The sequence below is a fragment of the Protomyctophum bolini genome (genome assembly GCF_963924005.1).
Source record: "Protomyctophum bolini genome assembly, chromosome: 1".
NCBI classification, from domain to species: domain Eukaryota; kingdom Metazoa; phylum Chordata; class Actinopteri; order Myctophiformes; family Myctophidae; genus Protomyctophum; species Protomyctophum bolini.
The window spans coordinates 50,896,449-50,920,116 of NC_137862.1; the positions used below are offsets into that span (position 1 = coordinate 50,896,449).

General features: G+C 43.3%; 1 protein-coding gene across 1 annotated transcript in view; it reads left to right on the forward strand.

Moving 5' to 3' along the window:
• The window catches only part of prmt3 (protein arginine methyltransferase 3), a 108,069-nt gene that overhangs the window by 29,461 nt on the left and 54,940 nt on the right, over window positions 1–23,668 (forward strand). The window contains exon 11 of the mRNA XM_080771357.1: window positions 9,501–9,579. Coding sequence (XP_080627483.1) covers window positions 9,501–9,579 — 79 coding nt within the window. The remainder of the gene's footprint in view (window positions 1–9,500; window positions 9,580–23,668) is intronic.

Genomic DNA, 23,668 nt, shown 5'->3' on the forward strand with positions numbered 1-23,668 from the left:
ATAGAATCATTGTTTCGTGAATGTAACATAGGACATTTTCCATTGGCATTCTATGACGAACAGCACATCCAATTTTAGACTTCATTAAAACTGATATATTGAACACAAAACATGATATATTGTCACTGACCCACATCCATCCGTCAATGCAGACTACAGATGGATGATTTCCTTCTCCCTTCAAAGCAGGGCCTTATTGATAACTGTCAGCACAAGCCCAACCTTCCGTTTTCTTCGTGTGTTATGGACTTGGTCCATTGGACCAGTCAAGTTTTGGGTCGTGAACAATCTGTTTCTACAGACCCTTATCGAAGCCCAGAAAGAAACCGGAAAACGACTGCTATAGGCTACAACCGGTCTTCTCTTGGTAGAACCAGTAGAAGCCCTAAAAGCAAGAAAGATTTGTGTATGTATATGTATATAGACAATATTTTAGGCCATAAAAAAAGACTATATACCACATTTCCCACTGCCGGACTACATACAATTCAGAGTTAAATGAACACAAAGCTTTTATAGGGATATTGTTAGGAATATACCGTAGTGTTAATATGTTTTGTTAGGCTTCTTTGTGGTGAATTCGAAATTAATTCGGCGGTGGCTCAGGGGTGGCTGGATGTTAGTGTCGAAGTGTCCTTGAGCAAGACACTGAACCCCTAATTGCTCCTGATGTGCAGGTTGGTGCCTTGCATGGTTTCCCCCGGCATCGGTGTGTGAATGTACGTATGTGTGAATGGGTGAATGTAAAGCACAATCTATGTAAAGCGCCTTGGATAAAGGCGCTATAGTAAATGCACCATTTACCATTTAGTTAAAAAACCACTGGTTCACCAAATGTAAAATTGCGGTGCTCAGCCATCGTTTGCACATGTGATCCAGTGGTTTAACTCACTGAATGTACCTCTGATGGCTCTGCAGGAACCGTAGATTGATACGCATGCACGACATGGATGATAATAATAATAATAATACCTTCATCGTTCATCACAAACGGAAAAAGCCACAGGCATTGACTCCAGTGACCTGATAGACACACATGTACAATGTACATTATTATTACTTGCGCAAGCAGAGCGCGCAAGTAATCATTTCGCTTGGTCTCCTCGAAGTGAAGCCAAGTTTTCTTGCCTGGTTTGCTGGGACTAGTTACAAGTTACAACATTACGTCATATTCACACCATGTACTCTGGTCCCAGTTCTCAACGATGACGTAATGTTGTAACTGGTCCCAGCAAACCAAGCACAAACCTACGGTTGAAAATAACTTGGCTTCACTTTTTGGAACCAAGTAACCACAGTATACTGCTAATCAAATTACATCACTTTTTGATGTGATTTGTAATTTGTAAATCTGTGCCTGGTCTGCTGGGACCAGACTACACAGATGACCATATCTCTTACGTCATCACTGAGAGCTAGTCATACATATACACACCGTGTACTCTGGTCCCAGCTCTCAAAGATGACGTAATGTGGTATCTGGTGGGACCAGATTATACAGATGACCATTTCTCTTACGTCATCACTGAGAGCTAGTCATACACCGTAAGTGTATGCCTGGTTTGCTGGGACTAGTTACAAGTTACAACATTACATCATATACACACCATGTACTCTGGTCCCAGTTCTCAACGATGACGTAATGTTGTATGGTCCCAGCAAACCAGGCACAGACTTACGGTTGAAAAAAACTTGGCTTCACTTTTTGGAACCAAGTAACCACAGTATACTGCTAATCAAATTACAACTACATACTCTGTATGTAGTTGTAATGTGATTTGTAATTTGTAAATCTGTGCCTGGTCTGCTGGGACCAGACTACACAGATGACCATATCTCTTACGTCATCACTGAGAGCTAGTCATACATATACACACCGTGTACTCAGATTATACAGATGACAATTGACAATTTACAATAAGTAATAAAATAATTATACTGTATAATATATTTTAATTCAGTTTATATACCTTTTTTTTTCATCACATATCAATGATTCATTTTTCTGTAAAAAAGTAGTTAGGTAGCAAATAGTTACACGTAATGATTATACATTTCAAACGTTCCTTCACAGAGATACTGAGATGTGATACTTTCCAGCGGTCGAAAGTACTTGCGCGCTCTGCTTGCGCACTAGTAGGCCATTTATGGCCTACTAGTGTGCAACAAGCAAGTATGCACTCGGCAGAGTGCAGTTCTAGTTATTATTATTATTACATGTATATTGTCACTGTTAATTGCATACATATCCTGCTTGCATGGCTTCAAATGGAACTCAGACTGGCTACTAAGAGCCGTGACACCTCCCAAATCACTACACATCAAAATCTATTACAGGGTCGTGTGTGAAATTATGGCTGGGTATGCTAATTCAGCAGGGCCTGCTATAGAATAGGCCAGTTTTTGCGGCTCAGTGTGGGACTGCTTGTATGCACTGGAGCACGAAAACATTCGTACCATGCATCTGTCCTCACGCACACACACACACACACACACACACACACACACACACACACACACAACATCCCCTTTTACTTTGTCTCTGCCCTCCTGGGACTTAAACTGATGATGTTCTGCTGTAATTGAGTAGGACGTATGTTGAATGCAGAAAGAGAGAGGAGGGCAAGGGGGCTAAATTCTAAAGTGCTGATGTGAGATTTTACGTGCCATGAACCCCTCTCTGTGCTAATAATAATTGGTGGCCGCTCAGTCTCCCCTAAGATTTCTACTCGTTTATATGATGTTCATGAATAGTATTGTATATTTTGTCTGTCATTAAATGTTTTGATCAATTGAGTACAAAGGACCCCAATGGAAGGCGTTGCATTGTGTGACGTGAGCTTTTAAATGAGCACATTTTGAGGCCGTCTTGATGATTGATTGAGTCAATACAAAAAACTGCTGCGAGGATGAAAACAGAAAAGCACACTTGTTTACATCAGGGTCCTCCATTTTCAATTCATCGAAATGACCAAGTGTGAATTGAGTTAAGTGGTTCAGAGCTGGGTGTGCAAAAGAGCAAATTCTCCCTTTAAATCTGTGTCTTCCGCCACTTACATTCTATTGTATTATTGGTTTAGGACCTGGCTATAAGATATGTATGCACTTCATTTAGGAGAGAATATCTCAACTGTTCTTGGCTAATATGACCGCTGCGAACAACTTGAGAACTATGACTTTATGTCAAGAAATTCCTCGCAGGTGATTTTTGTGTCAGAGTTTGGAAGCACTCCCTTTCAGTAACGCATCATCCTGCTGCCTCCTGCATTATGTGCAAATTCAAAACAGGTGGTACGCACGGCCGTCGAGTGATTATTCCACACTCCAATACTTTGAAAAAATCACACCCGTGTGAACCGAGTGGTGCAACTCCCCTCTCCCCTTCCTCCTCTCTCTCTCTCTCTCTCTCTCTCTCTCTCTCTCTCTCTCTCAGGCAACAGTTGCACCAACTGATCACAGTGCAGCCTAACATTATACTAACTAAACTCCTGGTTAGAACACACTGACCCAGTCTCACACACACACACACACACACACACACACACACACACACACACACACACACACACACACTGCTACGTGCTAGGCTAACGTTACTAGTACTACACACACACACGTGCTCACTCTGAGCCGGTCTCTCTCTGGGCACTGTCGAGATCGAGATTATTGCTCAGACCACACACACACTTTGAACTGCGATAGCGGGCAAACCGTGCAACGTATTCGAATTCCGTCTGAACCACAACAAAGTCGACGGCCTCGTGTGCTGTTTGAGGTTTCAATTGTGTTTCTACCTAACCGTATGCCAGAGCAATGTGGCTCCAAAGTGACGTGTCGTTTTCTGTTTTTTCACGCGTTTCTCCATTGACTTTGAATGGGGATTCAAAGTCACACCATTAAACTGTAAAAAATATGGACAAAGCGTTCCGCGGGTCTAACATGAACGTAAAATGAAGCCTGTCTCTATGTGTGGAGGCAGCCATCTTTCAAGATCCGGGCCCAGGCCCAGCTGGCCCATTGGCTGGCCCAGACAACGAGGCGGGACTTCCCCCCTTCTTCTTCGTTGGTTTTTATTTTGACTCGAGTGGGTGGGGGATCCCCTTCATAGACTGTAACGGTAGCCACGCCCCTCAGAACATGCGCGACTTTATGGTAATTTATTTTATACATGGGACCATAATTTTCCAAAAAGAATATTATGACATTAGAAATGAGACTTTAAACTAGTTACTGGAAGCGAAAAGTATTCATGACCATGTTTATTAAGGTAATACAGTCTAGGTGAAGTTGGGCCCAAATACATGGACTTCTATGGGGCTATGGGTTTTTTTGAGCCCAATGATAGCGCCACAACAGGCCATTATATGAACTTTCATTTCCTTAGTGGCTTCACAAAAAATCTGTCTGACTGCCCCCCTGGTCACACCATTCCCGGCCGAGCCGCACGTTTCGATGTATATATTGCGGGGCTTTGGTAAATCGTGCAGCCGGCCATAGACGTCAAAGTTTCGGAACATATATACGATTAAGTATGTGTTGCGGATTTCAACCTGTGTTTCTGCCATTGCATGGCAGGCACCCAGAATTATACATAACAAAGCTTCCAGCTGATTTCCCTGGTCAAATGAGAAAGTGTACTTCCCAGTGGAGAATTTGGTTATGTAAAAAAAAAAAAATGTAGTAAGACAAAGATGTACAGGATATAACAAGATAGAGTTGTTGAACATAATTCCCCTCGGTTCTGCATTCTACAGCATCTCTCAAAGGGCAGGCATCACATTCATTAAAGGGGGGCTGTAATGACATGAATGAAGACTTGTTTAAGCATAATTATACCTGTCCTTTATTCAACATATACAATTTCCAACAAATGTAGGTAAGGACATTTAAGTGATTGTAAGAGAAAGACTATTATACTGTAGGCCTACATGTGAACGTGTGTGTGTGTGTGTGTGTGTGTGTGTGTGTGTGTGTGTGTGTGTGTGTGTGTGTGTGTGTGTGTGTGTGTGTGTGTGTGTGTGTGTGTGTGTGTGTGTGTGTATATATGGTTGTGTGAAGAGTGGACACTCGGGGGAATGCATTTATATGCTAATTCTGTTAATGTATATGAGCTGCTTCAGCCCATTCTCATTAGGTTTTCATTAGGGTTTTATGGAAATGCTACGTATAGCTGAATCTACCGCAGCGATTGACCTAAACTACTCTGATGTAGCTCACAGTAAACCAAGACTATTTCATCTCAAAGCCTGTTCCTTATCCTATACTAACATCCTAAGAACTAGTATTCAAATGTTGGGGATAGTAGTGACAAGGGCCGTGCGCCACCATTTAGACCTGAGGTTGATTCTACAAAAAAAAAAAAAAAGTCTTCTAAATCCGAACAGTTTTTTCTGAAAAACATATGTTTCTATGTCAGTGGTGCTCAACCTTTTTCATGTCAAGGACCCCCAGAATTATCTGTATTTGGCCGCGGACCCCCCCCATCTGAAAATATGTTGTTCCAGGGACCTCCCAGATGCAAAGATTTGAGTTAAAAACGTCCACTGTGAAAGAATATAATACATTCATACATTTTCACGATTAAAAAAAAATAGCAGATCTACAAGCTAGTAGCCGTGGCACTCGGTGCCGCGCTATGAGCTTGTAGATCTGATATTTTTCAATAGCTAAAGTATAACATAATGCTTTAAACACCAAAAGGGGTTCCCCCCGCCCCCAAAATAGGTTAAACGCATTTCAGTGGCTACACAGTAAAAATGAGGGTTTATTAAATTATGAACGTGTAACAATGACCCTCACAGCAGTCGCAGGTAAATTTCCCAAATAAAAAAATATGGTTTAATAGTTTATCGCAACCTCCATAAGACAGCACTTGGCGCTCGAAGGAAATGAGACACTTACAGCTCACGGTGAGATGAGCTCTCTTAACTGTAACGGGTCATTGTGTTGACACTCTCGTGCCACCACGTACAGTAGAGAGTCAGCCAGTGTACAGTATAGTCGTGCCGTTGCAATTTTAATGGGAGATGGGAGAAAAAAACTCCGGCAGGGAAAAACCTTCTGCATAAGAACCAGAGACAGAGAGAGTGGAGATAAATAAAACGACCTCATCTCCAATTCCGCTCACACACCCTCGTCTCCAGTACCACCACGCACCGAGTCCAGCGGTGCACGGGTGCAGAGAGGACTCTGTTTCTAATGTTTTGGGGGGTAATCATAGTATCAGCCCCGACCTGTGAATTAGGGGGGGGGGGGGGGGGGGGAGGTGGAACATGCGTCGGGGGAGGGAGGCGGCGGATACACAGATATACTGTACTGTAGATAGCCTGGGGCATCACGGGAGCTGAGAATAAGGTGTATTTCTACATTCTAGCATATCCCTCTCCCTCTCTCCCTCCCTCCCTCCCTGTGTGTCCCCTCTCTCATATCGTCTTTACCGTCTACCGAGGCAGTGTCCCATGAAATTGAGCTCTAAATTACGAAGCGTGTGATGTGTGCTGTGAGAAGGGATTCTAACCCATTTCGGGCGGGAACCCCCCCCCCCCCTTTTATGCTTTAGCTATTGAAAAATATTTTATTTTATTTTATCGAAGAACGACTGACATAGAAACATAGCTTTTTCAAGAAAACTGTCAGGATGTAGAAGACGTTTTTTGTTTTTTTTAATCTGATCTCAGGTCAGAATGGGCTAAAAGGGCCCTGGTTCCCGGCGCTGCTATACGGACACGGACAGGGCCTGTATACTCTGTTCAGAAGTGGCTGGCTGTCTTTCCGGGCAGTCGTATATAGGGAGAGAGTGTATACTTCTTCTTTAGCGCCTTGCCGCAGAGGGCTTTCAGCGTGTTCATCATCATCATCGTCATCGCCATCATCATCAGCTCGCAACCTTGTGACAGAGTGGAGTCAAAGATGGGACCCGGGGTTTCTTGTTTCTTTGTCACTCACCCCCCCCCCCCCCTTTCACTGAAAGGCTGCCTTCGTTTGAATACTAAAGGCTCTTATCTCCGTGAATTACTATTCATTTGGCTGCGTTGTGCTCTCTCTATCGCTCACTCTCTCTCTCTCGCTCTCCACTCCAACTCTGCTCTGCAGCCAGTGACACGGCCCTGACTGGCCTAGACCTGTCACACACACACACCCGCCGTTTTTATCTTTATGTCGTTGCCCCTCACCTATCCTTCTCCTTCTCTCCCTCGCATCGGAAGAGGAGGTACAGTTATGGATTTGCGTCACGCTTATTCCCTATGCTTAATTCATACCCCGTTGTAACCATGGTATGGTGTGTCGCTTATCAAAAATAGCTGATCTACAAGCTTGTAATAGATCACGTATTTTCTGTGAGTGACACTGTCTTACCACATTGTGTAAATCAGGCGTTAAAGGAGTAGTTCAACTGAAAAAATGACTTATTTGCACTCAATTACACGCCCCACCAAGCCTTGATTTTCATGGAGATTTTTTTTTTTTTGTCGCATTCCTGAGCCAAGAATGTGAGACTCGAGGCTAATTCAAGGCTTCACCGAGTGGCGCGCGTGCGAGCTTGTAGGTCTGCTACTTTTGAAAAATGGAAGAACCACTGACATAGAAACATAGCTTTTTCAGAAAACTGTCAGGATGTAGAAGACGTTTTTTTAGAATCTGATCTCAGGTCAAAATGGGTTGAAGAAAAAGGGAAAAAGTATATATACCGACTAAAAGCACAAAGGTGAAACTAAAAGAGAAGTGGACTTTATCTGATGGGGAGGTAAAAATAAAGAAATAAACCTTTGTCAGCACTACCTGCCACTCAGGATGACGGCAACAAGACGTGGGACAAAAACTCAATTTCAGCATTAACCCATTCTGGGCGGGAACCCCTTTTTGGCGTTTGAAGCATCGCGTTATACTTTATAGCTAATGAAAAATAGCAGATCTACAAGCTCATAGCGCGTCACTCGGTGCCGCGCTATGAGCTTGTAGATCAGATGACGGTCGGTGGCCAAATGCAGATATTCTTTTGGGGAGTCCTTGGCATGCAAATGTTTGAGAATGACTGACATATAAAAACATTGGGTTTTTCATAAAACTGTCAGGGTGTTTGGAAGGCATTTGTAGAATCGTCCTCGGGTCGAAATGGGTTAATGGAATAATACCATGGTTAATGTGCCGTGAACTGGTGCAGAACACCGGGTCACACCCAGGCCAAGCCTCAGGATGAGGGGGGGGGGGGAAAATATATATATATATATATGTGACCCCTTCCAGTATTTTTTTTTTTTTTGGTTTTCGTTTTTAGCCACGTTAACACAGTTGGAATGTTAAAGAATGTATTTTATTCCATCAGAAAGTCGTTTTAGTGTCATTAAGTCGTTGCAATTACATTAATTAAAGATTATCCGTGGTTCGTGGGGGCGTGAACATTCCTGCACGTATTTACATAGAGTCGTTTCGATTGGCTATCTTTGTTCTCCAGCTCAAGCCTCCCAGATTAGTGTCAGTGTTTCTGTGACACAATATTAAACACAACGACATCATTATTGTTAACTTGATATGATGCTGTTGGATCTTGTAATAAAATTATGAATTAAGTAAGTTTGTGGTCTCCACACTATACACACAGCTGTGCGTCCTGTCGAGATGGTTTTAGTTACTAGTTACTCCATTCTTCTGCCCTTTATTTCAGTGCACACATGTAGCTAGCTATGTGTGGTTTAGCACTTTGTGTAAATCTTTGTAACTTTATTACCGTTGAATGCTGCTGCCTGATGATCAATACTGAATGAATAACATTGCGTGTCTGCGTGGCCGCGCGCCGCGCTGAAATCCGTCTTTTATATTGATCAATCCATGACGTTGTTGTTGTTAGAAGAACAGCTCAAAAATTGAATGTGAAGACATAGTGTAGTACGAATCCTGGTGTGATCTTCTTAAAAGTGGAAGGATCATAACAAACGTCCAAGGTATTTTTTCCCCTGACTTTCTGTTGGTAAGGTTTGAACTCTTTCACATCAGTGCACGGCTGATTCTCAAGCCATGCATTTAGGGGTAAAAAGGTACCTTTGTACCAGCTAACCTAGTGGGGGAGTAGTTAGTGGGTGGGGGAGTGATTATGCAAGCCATTAGGGGTGGAGACAAGTATCTATTGCCACACCCATTCCTGGGGCCCAGAGGTGCTAAAATCTTTGGAATCTTTGCAGGGGAAATTCTGTACTTTGGGGTTTCCGGTTCAACAAGTTTCAGATGGTCATATCTTCTTCATATTTGTTTCCAATTTCAATGAACAATACATCATTATGAAAGCTTACATTATGTAGTTTCATAATGTGTAAAAAACTGAAAAAATGACCATGGCCCCCTTGTTTATCAAACCACTGTACTCATATATATACTGTGTCAGTTTGTTTTCTGACTTGACATGTTGAATTGGGGTTTTATTTTGACCTTAGTGTTGGCTTGGGTGAACTCCTGATATGGTCCTCTTCTATAGTAATTTGTGCGTTTCCTCCCTATCTCCCTCCCAGGGGTACCTCCTGTTGTTTGAGTCCATGCTGGACTCTGTTCTCTACGCCAGAGACATGTACCTGGACGACGGAGGCTCAGGTAGGCTGGCTCAGTCAAACTGAGAAAAAAAGTTTATTTCTGGCTTGCATTGCAAAATAAAGTGTAGTGGGTCGCACACACACACACCAAAGACTGCAGTTCAAATATAGTTAATTTCATATTTGAAAAAATGGACAAACATTTCGGCTATCCAGCCTTCATCAGTGTGGAGTGTGACTGAATGTGGATTCCTTTTAAAGGAATGGTGACGATATTTATTATAGAATGAGAATATAAGTGTGCATGTAATATGTTATCTTGCCGTTCGGCTCAGTTACTTTTTCTCCCTGCTCGGCACAATTATGCAACCGTCATTAAAGGAGAATTCCATGCTAGAATGCTTTCTTATCTTTCTTACCTTTCTTTGTAGTTGTTACGTCCCCACCAAAGAGGTCCAGGTGTTTTTTTGTGCAAAAACTCCTTATTGGCTATTTCCCCTACCATAAGCCCTCAATGAATTGCATTGCATTGAATGGGAATTGAATGGAGCTATGGGGTGTTATGCTAGTTCGCTTATTTCCATCGAAAGAAGTAGTAAAGCGTGCCGCTTGGGATATTATTTACATTATGAAGAGAGGATATATACAAATAAATTATAATTTTGAGCGATGGAAATAAGCGAATTAGCACAACACCCCATAGCCCCATTCAATTCCCATTCAATTCAATGCAATTCATTGAGGGCTTATGGTAGGGGAAATAATAATAATGAGCTTTTGCACAAAATAACACCTGGACCTCTTTGGTGGGGACGTAACAACTACAAAGAAAGGTAAGAAAGAAGAAAGCCTTTTAGTATGGAATTCTCCTTTAACCATTAAGAGCAGGGAGATAGATATACAGTAACAAGCCCCCCATGGGGAACAGAAATAGCAGAGCCCACCGGTGGTGCTGGGGTGGCAGTGGGAGCAAACAGCTCATATAACAACAACCATCAATGCAGGAAGAATGCAGTTTTAGGTGAGCTTAAATACCCGCCCCATTGGTTAGCTGATTGCCACGCCAGCGTATATGACATGTGGGTCTTGCATAACACTGAATACGCCCCTCGAGTATATCTGACTTGAACAAACTCTACAAAGCTACATAACAGTACGTGTCATTTCCTTCACGTCATTTCTTTCATGCAATCTCTTGTCAAAATGCACCACAAAATCCACTGAGTTCCACCTCTCATTTTTTAAGTGGTGCAACCAGCTTGCAATGTCCGTGTACCTGTTTGTTTGTGAAGTATGTACGTCAAATGAGCACGAGTGGTGTGCGCATGCGTGCAGAAGTATGTGACATTGCTGCCACCTGCTGGACGCAAATCAACTGCCTGTATAATGGTAGGTGGACGGCAGCGCGCATGCGCGATCCATAATAAAGCTAATCTAACGGAGCAGAGAGAGAGAGGAGTTGCGCCACTTGGTTCACCACACTAAAAACATGTGGGTTATTTCTGTAACTCAATTCCTGGGTTACATGCGTTGAGTTATATTTCTGGGTTATTTTCCAGAGCCATAACCAATTTCCTGGGTTATAGGGACCCAATTCATGGGTTTTTAAAGTGGGTTAAGATTTCTGGGTTATTTTTCTGAAGGTAACCACATTGTTGGGTCGGATAGGTCACACCCCATGGGAGTGGTTAGAGGAAGTCCATTTCCCAGCATACACTGGGGTGCCAAGGACCGTGTGTTATTGTTCTTATATGTGTTATTATTTGAATATTAGAATGTGTATATTATGGGTCGTTGTGTTTAGTTATGGTATTATTTGGTGATATGTTGTTTTATGTGATTTGTTAGCAAAACCATGAATCTAAATGTCTGTTTGTTTGGTCAGTCTCTCTCCCCTTTTCCCATTCATATGTATAGTATCTGTTGGAAAGGGTTTGTTGTTGATGGTTGCTCCAACAAAGATTTTTCATGCCTCTTGCAGGTAACGATACACAGTAAAAACACTTGGATTATTTATGTAACCCATCCCAGCCATATCCATATAGGGTAAGAGTAACCTTAGGCCCAGGCTATACATACTCAATCTTTAACAAAACGGATATTTTCGTACTCGGGTGGAAGCTGGGTTATGTTGACCCTCTAAATGGGTTATTTTTAAAACCCAAGTTATGGTTCAAAATAACTTGGAAGTTGGGTTATGTTGACCCTCTAAATGGGTTATTTTTATAACACAAATTATGGGTCAAAATAACTTGGAAGTTGGGTTATGTTGACCCTCTGAATGGGTTATTTTTACTAGAATTTCGGCCCCCTTCGGGGGCCTCATCCCAGTGTCGTTGCAGCGCAATATGGGAAGAAGGAGTTGACAGACTCCACTTCATGTTTCAGCTGTGTTTTTAAACTCAGTAGTGTGCCCTGCACATGTAGTAACGGATGGGTTATAAATTATTATAGTACTGTACTGCACTCCTTAGTATTGCACTGTACTGTAATGTTGTCCTCTGTACTGTACTTTACTGTACGTCGTTACTGTACTGTACTGTACTGTACTGTACTGTACTGTACTGTACTGTACTGTACTGTACTGTACTGTACTGTACTGTACTGTACTGTACTGTACTGTACTGTACTGTACTGTTGTTAGTGTTGTTATTGTTGTTTTTCTTATAATGATTATTATTATTATTGTTATTATTATTACATGCATTATTGTTCTGATGTGAGCTTGTTTGTAAATGAGTGAGTTTACAAAGAAGCTTATTGTTAGCTAAGCTGGCCACTTAAGCACCCTGACCACACCCAGCACAATGACATTAGCACCCCTGGCTAGTTACAGTAGCTGGCCACTTAAGCACCCTGACCACTGCAACAATTACATTAGCACCCCTCCCCACCCCAAGGATGGCCTATAGGTGAGGAATGTTGTTTTTCCAGTTGTAGATGGGAGATCATTAAGATGCTGCTGGATCCTGTATTAAGATGCATCCTTACTTCCTTCCTTTCAAGCAAGGGAATTTAATTGAATGCCTGGAAATGTACCTGTAATTGTTTTGTCTGTAACTGTAGAGTTTTTTCCACTTTTGATGTAAGGGGGCAGAGAGGTTGATTTAGGGGGGCAAACACCCCTCCCCCCCCCCCGTGGCGCCAGGCCTGCAAATCCAGAAGTATAATTTCCACTTTTTAAAGTCCATGCACTGTAGTGAATAGCATTTATCCATTTAGATATATTGAATTACTTATTTTTACACAGGAACATAATGTGTGTCTTTACAATAACTGTAATGTAACAATAATACTAATAATGTAATGTAATAATTATGTAATTAACGAATTAAATGACCTTATTTTATTCTGAAGGCAACCGGATGTCTTAAATTAGCTAGCTCTCAAACAGGAATTTCTAAATTTGCTTATTAGACGGAGCCAACTCGCAGGCAGTGCCTCAGCCCAGATGCAAGAGAGGATCGTTACAGGATTGTATAGGACACCAGTTTTGGTGTGACACAGACGGCTACCACATATAGCTTCATACTGGGTGAAAGTGTCCTTCCAAAAATTATTTTGTCGCTCGAAATTCTTATTCACAATGACATCGAGTTGATGTGTTTGTGTTTTTAGGGTAATTGTTGCATAAGCGCTATTTCGCACTCGAGACCGGGCCATCTCCCTCCCCTGTGTCTGAAGCAGCTAGCATGGAAGCTATATGGATTATGGAAGCTTTCCCTCCGATTGCACACAACCATGCCGTTATCCACGCGTCCATCCGATTGCTTTTAATGTAAATGTCCCATCCACTGAGCAAAAGCGATATAAGCGCCTTATTCATTCATTCGATTCATTTGGGTGTGTGACATGTGTGGGGCTGTGCAGTAGTGCTGTGGGCTTTCGGACGGAGCTGCTGTTCGAGTCGCTGAAAGGGGGAGGGGACTTGGGATGGCAGTGTAGAGTAGGCACGACATTGAGGGGTAGAAACCATCCCGGTCGCGTGGTTCATCTAACGCGTGTGTCACTGTGAAGGACTGGCCCCATTAAGTGAACGTAGTTGGCGACAAAGGAGCAGTGAAAGGGGGAGGGGGCTTCGGATGGCAGTGTAGAGTAGGCACGACATTGAGGGGTAGAAACCATCCCGGTCGCGTGGTTGATCTAACGCGTGTGTCACTGTGAAGGACTGGCCCCATTAAGTGAACGTAGTTGGCGTAGTAGACGCCAACATGACGATTCTGACGTAGGCTGTAGAGGTTGAGCAATAATAGCGTGTTTGACAAAAGTAATATTTAAACAGTAAATAAGACATTTTTGGCGAATGCAATGTAGTCTATATGTTTTCTGGGAGTGTGCAGGTTTTATTTTGCATATAGAGATGTGTGGTGAAAGTGTGGTTCGGTGGGAGAAAGCTGTTGGATAAACGGCCATGTGCTTATGTACCCCTGTCTATTAGGGTAGCAGGATACTGTACTGCACTCCTTAGTATTGCACTGTACTGTAATGTTGTCCTCTGTACTGTACTTTACTGTACGTCTTTACTGTACTGTACTGTACTGTACTGTACTGTTGTTAGTGTTGTTTTTCTTATAATGATTATTATTATTATTGTTATTATTATTACATGCATTATTGTTCTGATGTGAGCTTGTTTGTAAATGAGTGAGTTTACAAAGAAGTTTATTGTTATTATTATTATTATGATTATTATTATTAGTATTGTTATTGTGATTATTACATGGATTATTGTTGTGATGTGAGCTTGTGGCTGACTCACTATCTAGAAATTAAAAACATGGCACTTCATTGAAAATAGGTTACAGACCCCTGTTATATGCGCTTGTTTTGGGATTATTTTTATAGACCTATTTACTTGTTTCTATGAGACATGGCAACGCCAACAGCGCAGCGAAAGGCATCCACGTCTTTCTCTTGTGAAATGCTGAGATTAGAAACGACCATAATTATTTCATTTCTCAACCTTAAAAAAAATATAAAGACATCTCCATAATCCTTTGGAAGTGTGTGTAGCAAAAGTAGTCGGCATTGTCATGGTTGAAAGTATTCATGCAACACTGACGCTGTAAGGCTGTAAGCTGTGTGATGCTAACGCGCTAACACCGTTAGCATGGTCTGTGTTGGTCAAAGGAAAAAGGATAGATATGAAACTACTGGTCAAAATGTCATCCAAAACACAACACCTAAAATCGGAATGTGATGGTGACCTATTGAGCACAAACAGACAATCATGATTTGCTTGCTGGACCTATAATTAATTTATGTGCATTACATTTCCACCTCGCACATATAAATCAAAAGCAAGATGGATGCTAACGCGCTAACACCGTTAGCATGTTCTGTGTTGGTCGGAAAAAGGATAGATATGAAACTACTGGCCCAAATAAATGTCATACAAAATACAACAGCTAAAATCGGAATGTGATGGTGACCTATTGAGCACAAACAGCCAATCATGATTTGCTTGCTGGACCTATAATTAATTTATGTGCATTACATTTCAACCTCGCACATATAAATCAAGCCACAGTGCAGTCAGAGAGTAGTTCACAGGTCACACACAGGAGCAGTGAAAGGGGGAGGGGACTTGGGATGGCAGTGTAGAGTAGGCACGACATTGAGGGGTATAAACCATGCCGGTCGCGTGGTTCATCTAACGCGTGTGTCACTGTGAAGGACTGGCCCCATTAAGTGAACGTAGTTGGCGTAGTAGACGCCAACATGACGATTCTGACGTAGGCTGTTGAGGTTGAGCAAGAATAGCGTGTTTCAGAAAAGTAATATTTAAACAGTAAATAAGACATTTTTGGCGAATGCAATGTAGTCTATGTCTTTTGTGGGAGTGTGCAGGTTTTATTTTGCATAGAGAGATGTGTGGTGGAAGTGTGGCTTGGTCGGAGATAGAGCACGAATGAACGGCCAGGTGCTCATGCACCCCTTTCTATTAGGGTAGCAGGATAACCCAAGTTATAACCCAAATTATGGGCAAAAATGTATAACCCATTTTGTTGCGTCAAAATAACCCACGGGTTGAATAGGACCCTTTGTAACCCAGGAGGGGGGTTAAAAATAACCCAATATGGGTTATTTTGACCCACCCATTTTTTTGTGTGCACAGGTGTGATTTTAGCTATACATTTGGAATTGTGGGCAGACGTATATGTCGTGTGCATGAGGATTATGGCGGAGTACAGTACGTAGTTCAGACAAGTCATTGGTCCGACAAAATTACAACCAACCTCGTCTCCTATAACCTAACCATAACCCGCGAGCACGGGAGCAGACGCTAGTCCGACTAGTGCGGATGAATGTCGGACTAATGCCCTGTCTGGAAAACCTCCCATTATGGCACCTTATTTGGTTGCAGTGTGAGGTTTTTTGGCTGTGTTTTCTGACCTGGGCCAATAAGACAGAGGCTGCTGGGGAAACAAAAACGGCCGAGGGGGCGATGGGGCCACGTTGTTGGGAAGGTTCAATAACCCATTCTGACCTGAGATCAGATTCACACGAGGTTTCCACTGGACACACACACTGGTCTGATGAACCCATTCTGACCTGAGATCAGATTCTAAAAATGCCAGTCGTTTCTTCGATTTTTCCAAAATAGCAGACCTACAAGCTCGTAGCGCGCCACTCGGTGGCGCGCTATGAACTTGTAGATCTGCTATTTTGCTAACACCAAAATGGGTTCCCGTTCAGAATGGGATAAGCGTATCCCTGAACCCCCCCCTCCCCCCACAGCCATCCCCACACAGCTGTTTTAGAGCCAACACGTCACCCGTGCGATCGCACTGACGGATGGAGGGGCGGGCAAAGGTCTGTGATGCTATAGCTGCCACGGAAATACACCAGAGAGAGAGAGACATTTTAACCCATTCTGACCTGAGATCAGATTCATACGAGGTTTCCACTGGACAACACACTGGTCTGATTAACCCATTCTGACCTGAGATCAGATTAAAAAAAATGTCAGTCGTTCTTCGATTTTTCAAAAATAGCAGACCTACAAGCTCGTAGCGCGCCACTCGGTGGCGCGCTATGAGCTTGTAGATCTGCTATTTTTCAATAGCTAAAGCATAACATGATGCTAAACACCAAAATGGGTTCCCGTTCAGAATGGGTTAATGCATCCATTCTGCAATCCAATCTCGGGTGCTTTTATTTTTTAGAACTCGAAAACATTTTTTTTCTTTCTTTTTATCGCCGCTTTTTTAGAGGCACAGTGGTGAGGCCGGGCAGTGATTTTAACACTGTAAAAATCCTTATAGGGTATACTATACGGGTCTGCTTGGTTCCATTTTGTGCACACTGAGTTAACCCATCTTGGGCGTGAACCACCTTTTGATGTTAGCATCATGCTATACTTTAGCTATTGGAAAAATAGCAGATCTACAAGCTCATAGCGTGCTACCGAGTGGCTCACTACAAGCTTGTAGGTCTGCTATTTTTTTGAAAAATCGTGAAAATGTGGCGCAAACCTTTATATATTCTTTCAGAGCGAACATTTTTAACTCAAATGTTTGCTTCTGGGAGGGTCCCTGGAACAACATATTTTCAGATGGGGGTCGGCGGCCAATTTCATATATTTTTGGGGGTCCTTGACATGGAATAGTTTGACGACCACTGACACAGAAACATAGGGTTTTTTTCAGAAAACTGTCGATGATTTAGAAGACATTTGTAGAATCATTCCCAGGTCAAAATGGGTTAAATTGAATTTGGGGGTTTTACTGTGTATATGCAGCCCTTTAGCTGAGGGGGATGTACTGCAATAAAAACGCTGCTACTGCAGTGATACTGAATGAGTTTGAGGGTTCTGCATGTATGATTTCCGCAGCAGTACAATTATTTATATGGTTCTGTCAGCAAGCAGCTTATCTCTTGGCTTCACACACACACAATGTGACGCTGTGTTTTTTTATTACGCTATACACCACCACCACCATCCCAGTGGGGGGAGGGGTGTTTCCGAGCATATAGTGATATGGAATTAGAGAATTAGAATTTAACGACGGTTGGAGGTGATTTTACCTGTAGTGTTCATTCAAAAAATGATGCAGAGATTCTGTGTACAAACGCAGGGAGTTTTGCCCGTTCATTGTCCTCAATGCGTGTCGTTTTGTATAGTCTTTGAAGCGCGCATAATAATAGTTATAATACCTGGGACTTATATAGCGCTTTTCTAATACCCAAAGACGCTTTACATGTGTGGTGGCCGGGGGGGGGGGGGACATGAGAAAATGACAACTTTATTAGAAAACAACGCATGGCGTTTGTCTCACAGGCACGCTGTTTCCCGTGTAGCGTCGTGTAGCGTGTGTGTGTGTGTGTGTGTGTGTGTGTGTGTGTGTGTGTGTGTATGTCCTGGGTCAGCTCTTCCTCTGTCACTGACCTGGCTTAATGGCTTGTTGCGAAACGTGGACCTGACATGGCAGCGGTTCCACCGCGCTGCCTTTTAGAGGCTCCTCCTGGGGGACAGGAGAGAGACGGAGAGGGAGAGAAAGGTCACACGCACACACACACACACCTATCGGGGGCCACCGGAATGACAGCAGAACCATGAGAGACACGTCAGTTAGATGTTAGATATAGGACCAACATTTTGACCCGAGTAACGGGATATGACGGGGTCACTAGCGCCCCCCCCCCCACCCCCCCCCCCCCCCCAACACACTCGCCACGGTCCAATCAGACAAACCACTGACTATAGTTGACCAATAAACTAAAGGCGTGACGACCACCCAGGCGATGATTGAATGAGGCCTATACTGTATCCAAATGAGCTGAAATTACATCACCATGGTGTTGCGTCGTACACTTACACGCCAAATTTTTCGGAGTGTTAAATGAAATCCGCCGTATATGGGCAGCAATGGCTCGGGGGGTGGAGTGGCCACTTGGGAAGCGGAAAGGTTTACAGTTCGATCCCGGACCCCCCCCCCCCCCAGAGTTAGTGTCGAGGTGTCCTTGAGCAAGACACTGAACCCCTGATTGCTCCCGACGTGTAGGTTTTGGTGCCTTGCATGGTTTCCTCTGCCATCGGTGTGTGAATGGGTGAATGTAATGCACAATCTATGTAGAGCAATCTATGCAAAGCGCCTTGGATGTGGGCACTATATAAATGCAGTGATGCTATAGACAGACAGTGTTATCTTATGATGGTGGATTTCACACTGTCATCCTGATGCAGTGTATAACATGTTTGATTTAATTTGACTCTCCTCTCTATGCATGGACCGCCTCCCTCACCCTATTATAACCTACTCAGTGATTGTGCGGGTTTGTAGATCGGCTATTTTCAGCAAGTGGAGAAAAAAAACTGTCATTACAACGGCATCAAGGCCCGCCAAAATACATTTTGTTCGACTGAAATCAACTGTAGATTTAGTCGACTAAAATCTAGATTTAGTCGACTGAAACTAGACTAACACTAAAACATTCCGGCTGACTAAATTGTGACTAAAACTAAATGGAAGCCATTCAAGAGACTATGACTAAAACTAAAATCTAAATTTGCTGCCAAAATGAGCATGTTTGTTTACATTTGGCCTCGCTTGCCAGACAATTAGAGCTCGCTTACCGTTTAACTTCTGAGGACAGTCGGCTAACGACACCTACAGCTTGCAAAACATATCACAATGCACGTGACATCATCATCATACCAGGAAGTTATGCGGGAACACCTACTGAGTGGCAAAAAAACTACTTTCTGGCCTTGACAAACAGTTAAACTTTAAACTCACTTTGACATTCACTTTTAAAGAATAGTTTTGTTTTGGCTTTTGTGCCTTTTTATAGATAGTCACAGTGAAGATGGACAGGAAAGAGGGAGAGACACGCAGCAAAGGTCGTCACGAACGGGACTCGAACACGCGACGCGCTGTCAGGCCAGAGCCTATATATATATGTGGCATTATGCGCCTGTACCGCTAGGCCAGCAGGCGCCCCCCACTTTGCCACGCACTTATTTTAAACAAAGCTCTCTCTCAACAGTTTCCAGACTTTCCACACAGTTTTTAGCACCAAAAAGCTGTTTGATTGCAACCAGTCCCTATAGTTGAGCAAGGCATTTAGAGACCCAATTGTGAATCTAGTTTAACCCATTTTGGGCGGGAACCCGTTTTGGTGTTAGCATCATGTCGTGCTTTAGCTATTGAAAAATAGCAGATCTACAAGCTCGTAGCGCGCCACCGAGTGGCGCGCTACGAGCTTGTAGGTCTGCTATTTTTGAAAAATCGAAGAGCGACTGACATAGAAGACATTTTTTTTAATCTGATCTCGGGTCAGAATGGAAAACTGTCAGGATGTAGAAGACATTTTTAGAATCTGATCTCAGGTCAGAATGGCTTAAGCTTTGGTTCTATAAGCGCGTGTCCCGACAGCATTAAGGCCGCATGTGTGTTTAAGCTACATTAGAGAGAGAGCGTCACAGCAGCTCCTGCTCGTTCTCCGCACTACATTAACCTCTCCCTTCATCCTTAAATGTGTGTCCCGCTCTCCTGGCACAACACAGCGCCCAGGGAGAAGGGATCCGTCCTCCACCACACACACACACACACCCCTCTCTCTCTCTCTCTCTCTCTCTCTCTCTCTCTCTGCCACAGCCAGCCAATGAGCAAAATGGAGAGAGTCAGTAAGGAGGTGGAGGGAGAGAGAGGAGGGGGGGGGTTGGGGGGATGACAAACGGACTGTGGGCAGCGAGTCGAGAAGGACGCAGATGTCAAAGCCATGAATCTGGGGAGAGACCCATGCCCCCCCCCCCCCTCCCCCTCCCCCCCCTCTCTCTCTCTCTCTCCTTTTTTCCATCCCTCTCTCTATCTACAGTATAACACCAGTTCATCTCTCTGTCTCATGTCTGCTCTCTCCATCCAAACACAACAGCCCCAGTGTGTCCCGTTTCTGCCCAATCAGCATCTCTCTCGCCTCCTCCTCCTTCTTCTTCTTCTTCTTCTACTTCCCTTCTCTCTTTCCCCGGCGTTAATAATTACTCACTCGCATCAGTGACCGGGAGAATATTAATTGACATATCCACTATGTGTGTCTTTGTGTGTGCACATTGCTGTGTGTGTGTGTGTGTGTGTGTGTGTGTGTGTGTGCGTGCGGCGTGCGTCATCAACTACATACTGCGGTGACACTCGCAGGGTCACAGGAAAGCTTCTGCCAATAATGAAAGGCCATGAGATCCCCCCCATCACAAAGCTGCCATCATCCATCCACACACGTTACGGGCTGTTGCACCGACGTGTGTGTGTGTGTGCGTGTGTGTGTGTGTGTGTGTGTGTGTGCGTGTGTGTGTGTGTGTGTGTGTGTGTGTGTGTGTGTGTGTGTGTGTGTGTGTGTGTGTGTGTGTGTGTGTGTGTGTGTGTGTGTGTGCGTGTGCGTGTGCGTGTGCGTATGTGCGCGTGCGAACAAACTTGCACTCATGGGCACATGGAGAATAAATTGAAACATGCCAGTGGAAGACATATTTTTAGACAATCCCTCACTTTTTGGCCAGTACGGTGTGCGGACTGACAGGAAATGTTGCCAACAGACATAAAACAAGTCGAGATCTGACTCTCCACCCTGTGATGACATGGGCTCACGACTTAAAAACACGTTGAAATGTCATAGAACCTTCGATTTTTACGCGTAGAGCAATGATCTAATTCTAAATGTTGTCGATCTTTATCAGAGATCCCGTGCTCCCTGAGGAGCACGGTTCACTCGATTGAACGGTGAAACAGAATCTCAGAATCTTTCCACATAAATGAATGCGAGCAAAACACGGGGCTTGATGTTAGAGTCAGTGGGACCTGCTTTTTACACTTTAGTGGTGATCACAATAGTCCTTTTTCCATGTTCAAGTGCACCTCATTTGTTAACCCATTCTGAACGGGAATTTTGGTGTTAGCATCATGTTATGCTTTAGCTATTGATAAATAGCAGATCTACAAGCTCATAGCGCGCCACCGAGTGGCGCGCTACGAGCTTGTAGGTCTGCTATTTTTGAAAAAAATCTGTTTTTTAGAATCTGATCTCAGGTCAGAATGGGTTAATCAGACCAGCGTGTGTCCAGTGGAAACCTCGTATGAATCTGATCTCGGGTCAGAATGGGTTAACGTCTGTCTGTCTGAGCTGACTGAATGGACCGAGAGTGACCCGTTCAGTTGTTTGGCTGAACACGACTTGATGCATGGATCACGGGTGCCTATCAGTCACTCAGGCTTTTCTCTACACAATGAATAGCTCGGTTGTACAAATGAAAACCATCAACATCACACACGTGGTTTTTTCTGAAAAACCCATGTTTCTACTTTCTATGTCAGTGGTGCTCAACCTTTTTCATGTCAAGGACCCCCAGACCCCCCCTCTATTGGGCCACGGACACCCATCTCAAAATATGTGGTTCCAGGGACCTCCCAGAAGCCAAAATTTCTAAAAAAAAATCAAAAAATAGCAGACCTACAAGCTCGTAAGCGCACCACTCGGTGGAAATTGATTGTGAAGAGCCCCGATATGTGCGGATCACAGGTCTTCCTCGTTGTTGTCATTGGAGTTGGCGTGAAAGCCCAAACTGCAGAAACGGCAAACAGGGGTCTGATACATTTGTCCACTGAAAATAAATAAAATGTGGCAATAATATGTGTTGGTAAATGTTGGGCACATACATGTTTTATTTGAGGTTTGCCACTATAGTGTCATTGATTTTGCATGTAGAAATAGGCATTCTAGTGCTTTGGTCCCATGTAAGGCTGGCTCTGAGCAGACGTGCGTTTAAGCAGACATCCGTCGAAATTCAAGGACGAAAAAAAAGATTGAATCAGACTCTGAACGTGGAAAGCCAGCGTGTGTATACGCTATAAAGTACAAAATAAACAAGCTTCGTGAATGAGGCCCCGTGTGTAGACTATAGATGCTTTGTAAAAGTATTAAATTATTTAGTTTTTTGTAGCTTTAAATTAGGCGGCAATCATGTTGCAAGCAGCAATCTTCTGTTCATATTATTTCTATTATTATTAGTTGCTAATTATTGCAGCCTCCTCCAAGTATTGTGTGATATGTTCGATTGATTTCCTGTTAATATCAGACTGTTTAGCTTGTTTGTGTAAGCTTCAGTGTGTGATGTGGTGTTGTGTTGTCGTTGTTTGAAATATTCGCAATATATGAAATATTGTTTTAACCTATTTTGTTTGCAGATCTACAAGCTCATAGCGCGCCACCGAGTGGCGTGCTACGAGCTTGTAGGTCTGCTATCTTTGAAAAATCGAAGAACGACTGACATAGAGACAGAGCTTTTTCAGAAAACTGTCAGGATGTAGAAGACATTTTTAGAATCTGATCTCAGGTCAAAATGGTACTCTCGGATAGTCCAAAAAGATCAAGTCTTCTATGAGAGTCGGTCTTCCCATCAACGGTGCCAAAGGATGTGACAATACACATTTACTGCGATAACAGTGCTCACTCACCCCTGGGGGCTGATACGGTTAGCAGCTGACCACTCAGCACAGCGTGTGATGGACTGTGAATGTGAGCAACTTTAGTGTGAAAATAATTCAGCGTGTCAAACATGGCCGCGGCGGTTTGCTGCATTGATGAAACACAACATTCTCATCGTCGTGTGAATAAATATGGCTATGTATGGATATGTTGATAACTGTATAGGCATTTGTCATAGCCCTTGGCTATGACAAATGCCTGCATATGCCCTCATCTAAGTAGCTTGCTCTCAGACTGATACACCAGCCCTCGGTCCGATAACCTCAGGCACTGATAAATGTCTCCGTCTATATAATCTATATATTAACGCCCACCGCCAATTAATTCATGTATTTTTTTGCTTTATTGTAGTCCATCAAGTATATGCTCTGCCTAAAGCCCAGGGGCCAGGATGTTACGTTGTGTGACTAATGTTCCTCCGCACTGGGCAGACCAGTGTCTTCAAGCACTTTTAAAAACCCGATTTAATCACAAGGCAGATTATCCACATCCGTTCATATTTGAAAATGTGCAGTGAACACATTAAGACTCGTGCTTAATGCTCACTGTAATTCATGTGTAATGTTTATTTAATAGACTAGTTTTGTTTTAGATATTACCTCCAAAGCTCTTGTGCATTCAAAGTAATACTGTATGTGCTTGTACATCTTTGTGCCTTTGAGCTTGAGTAA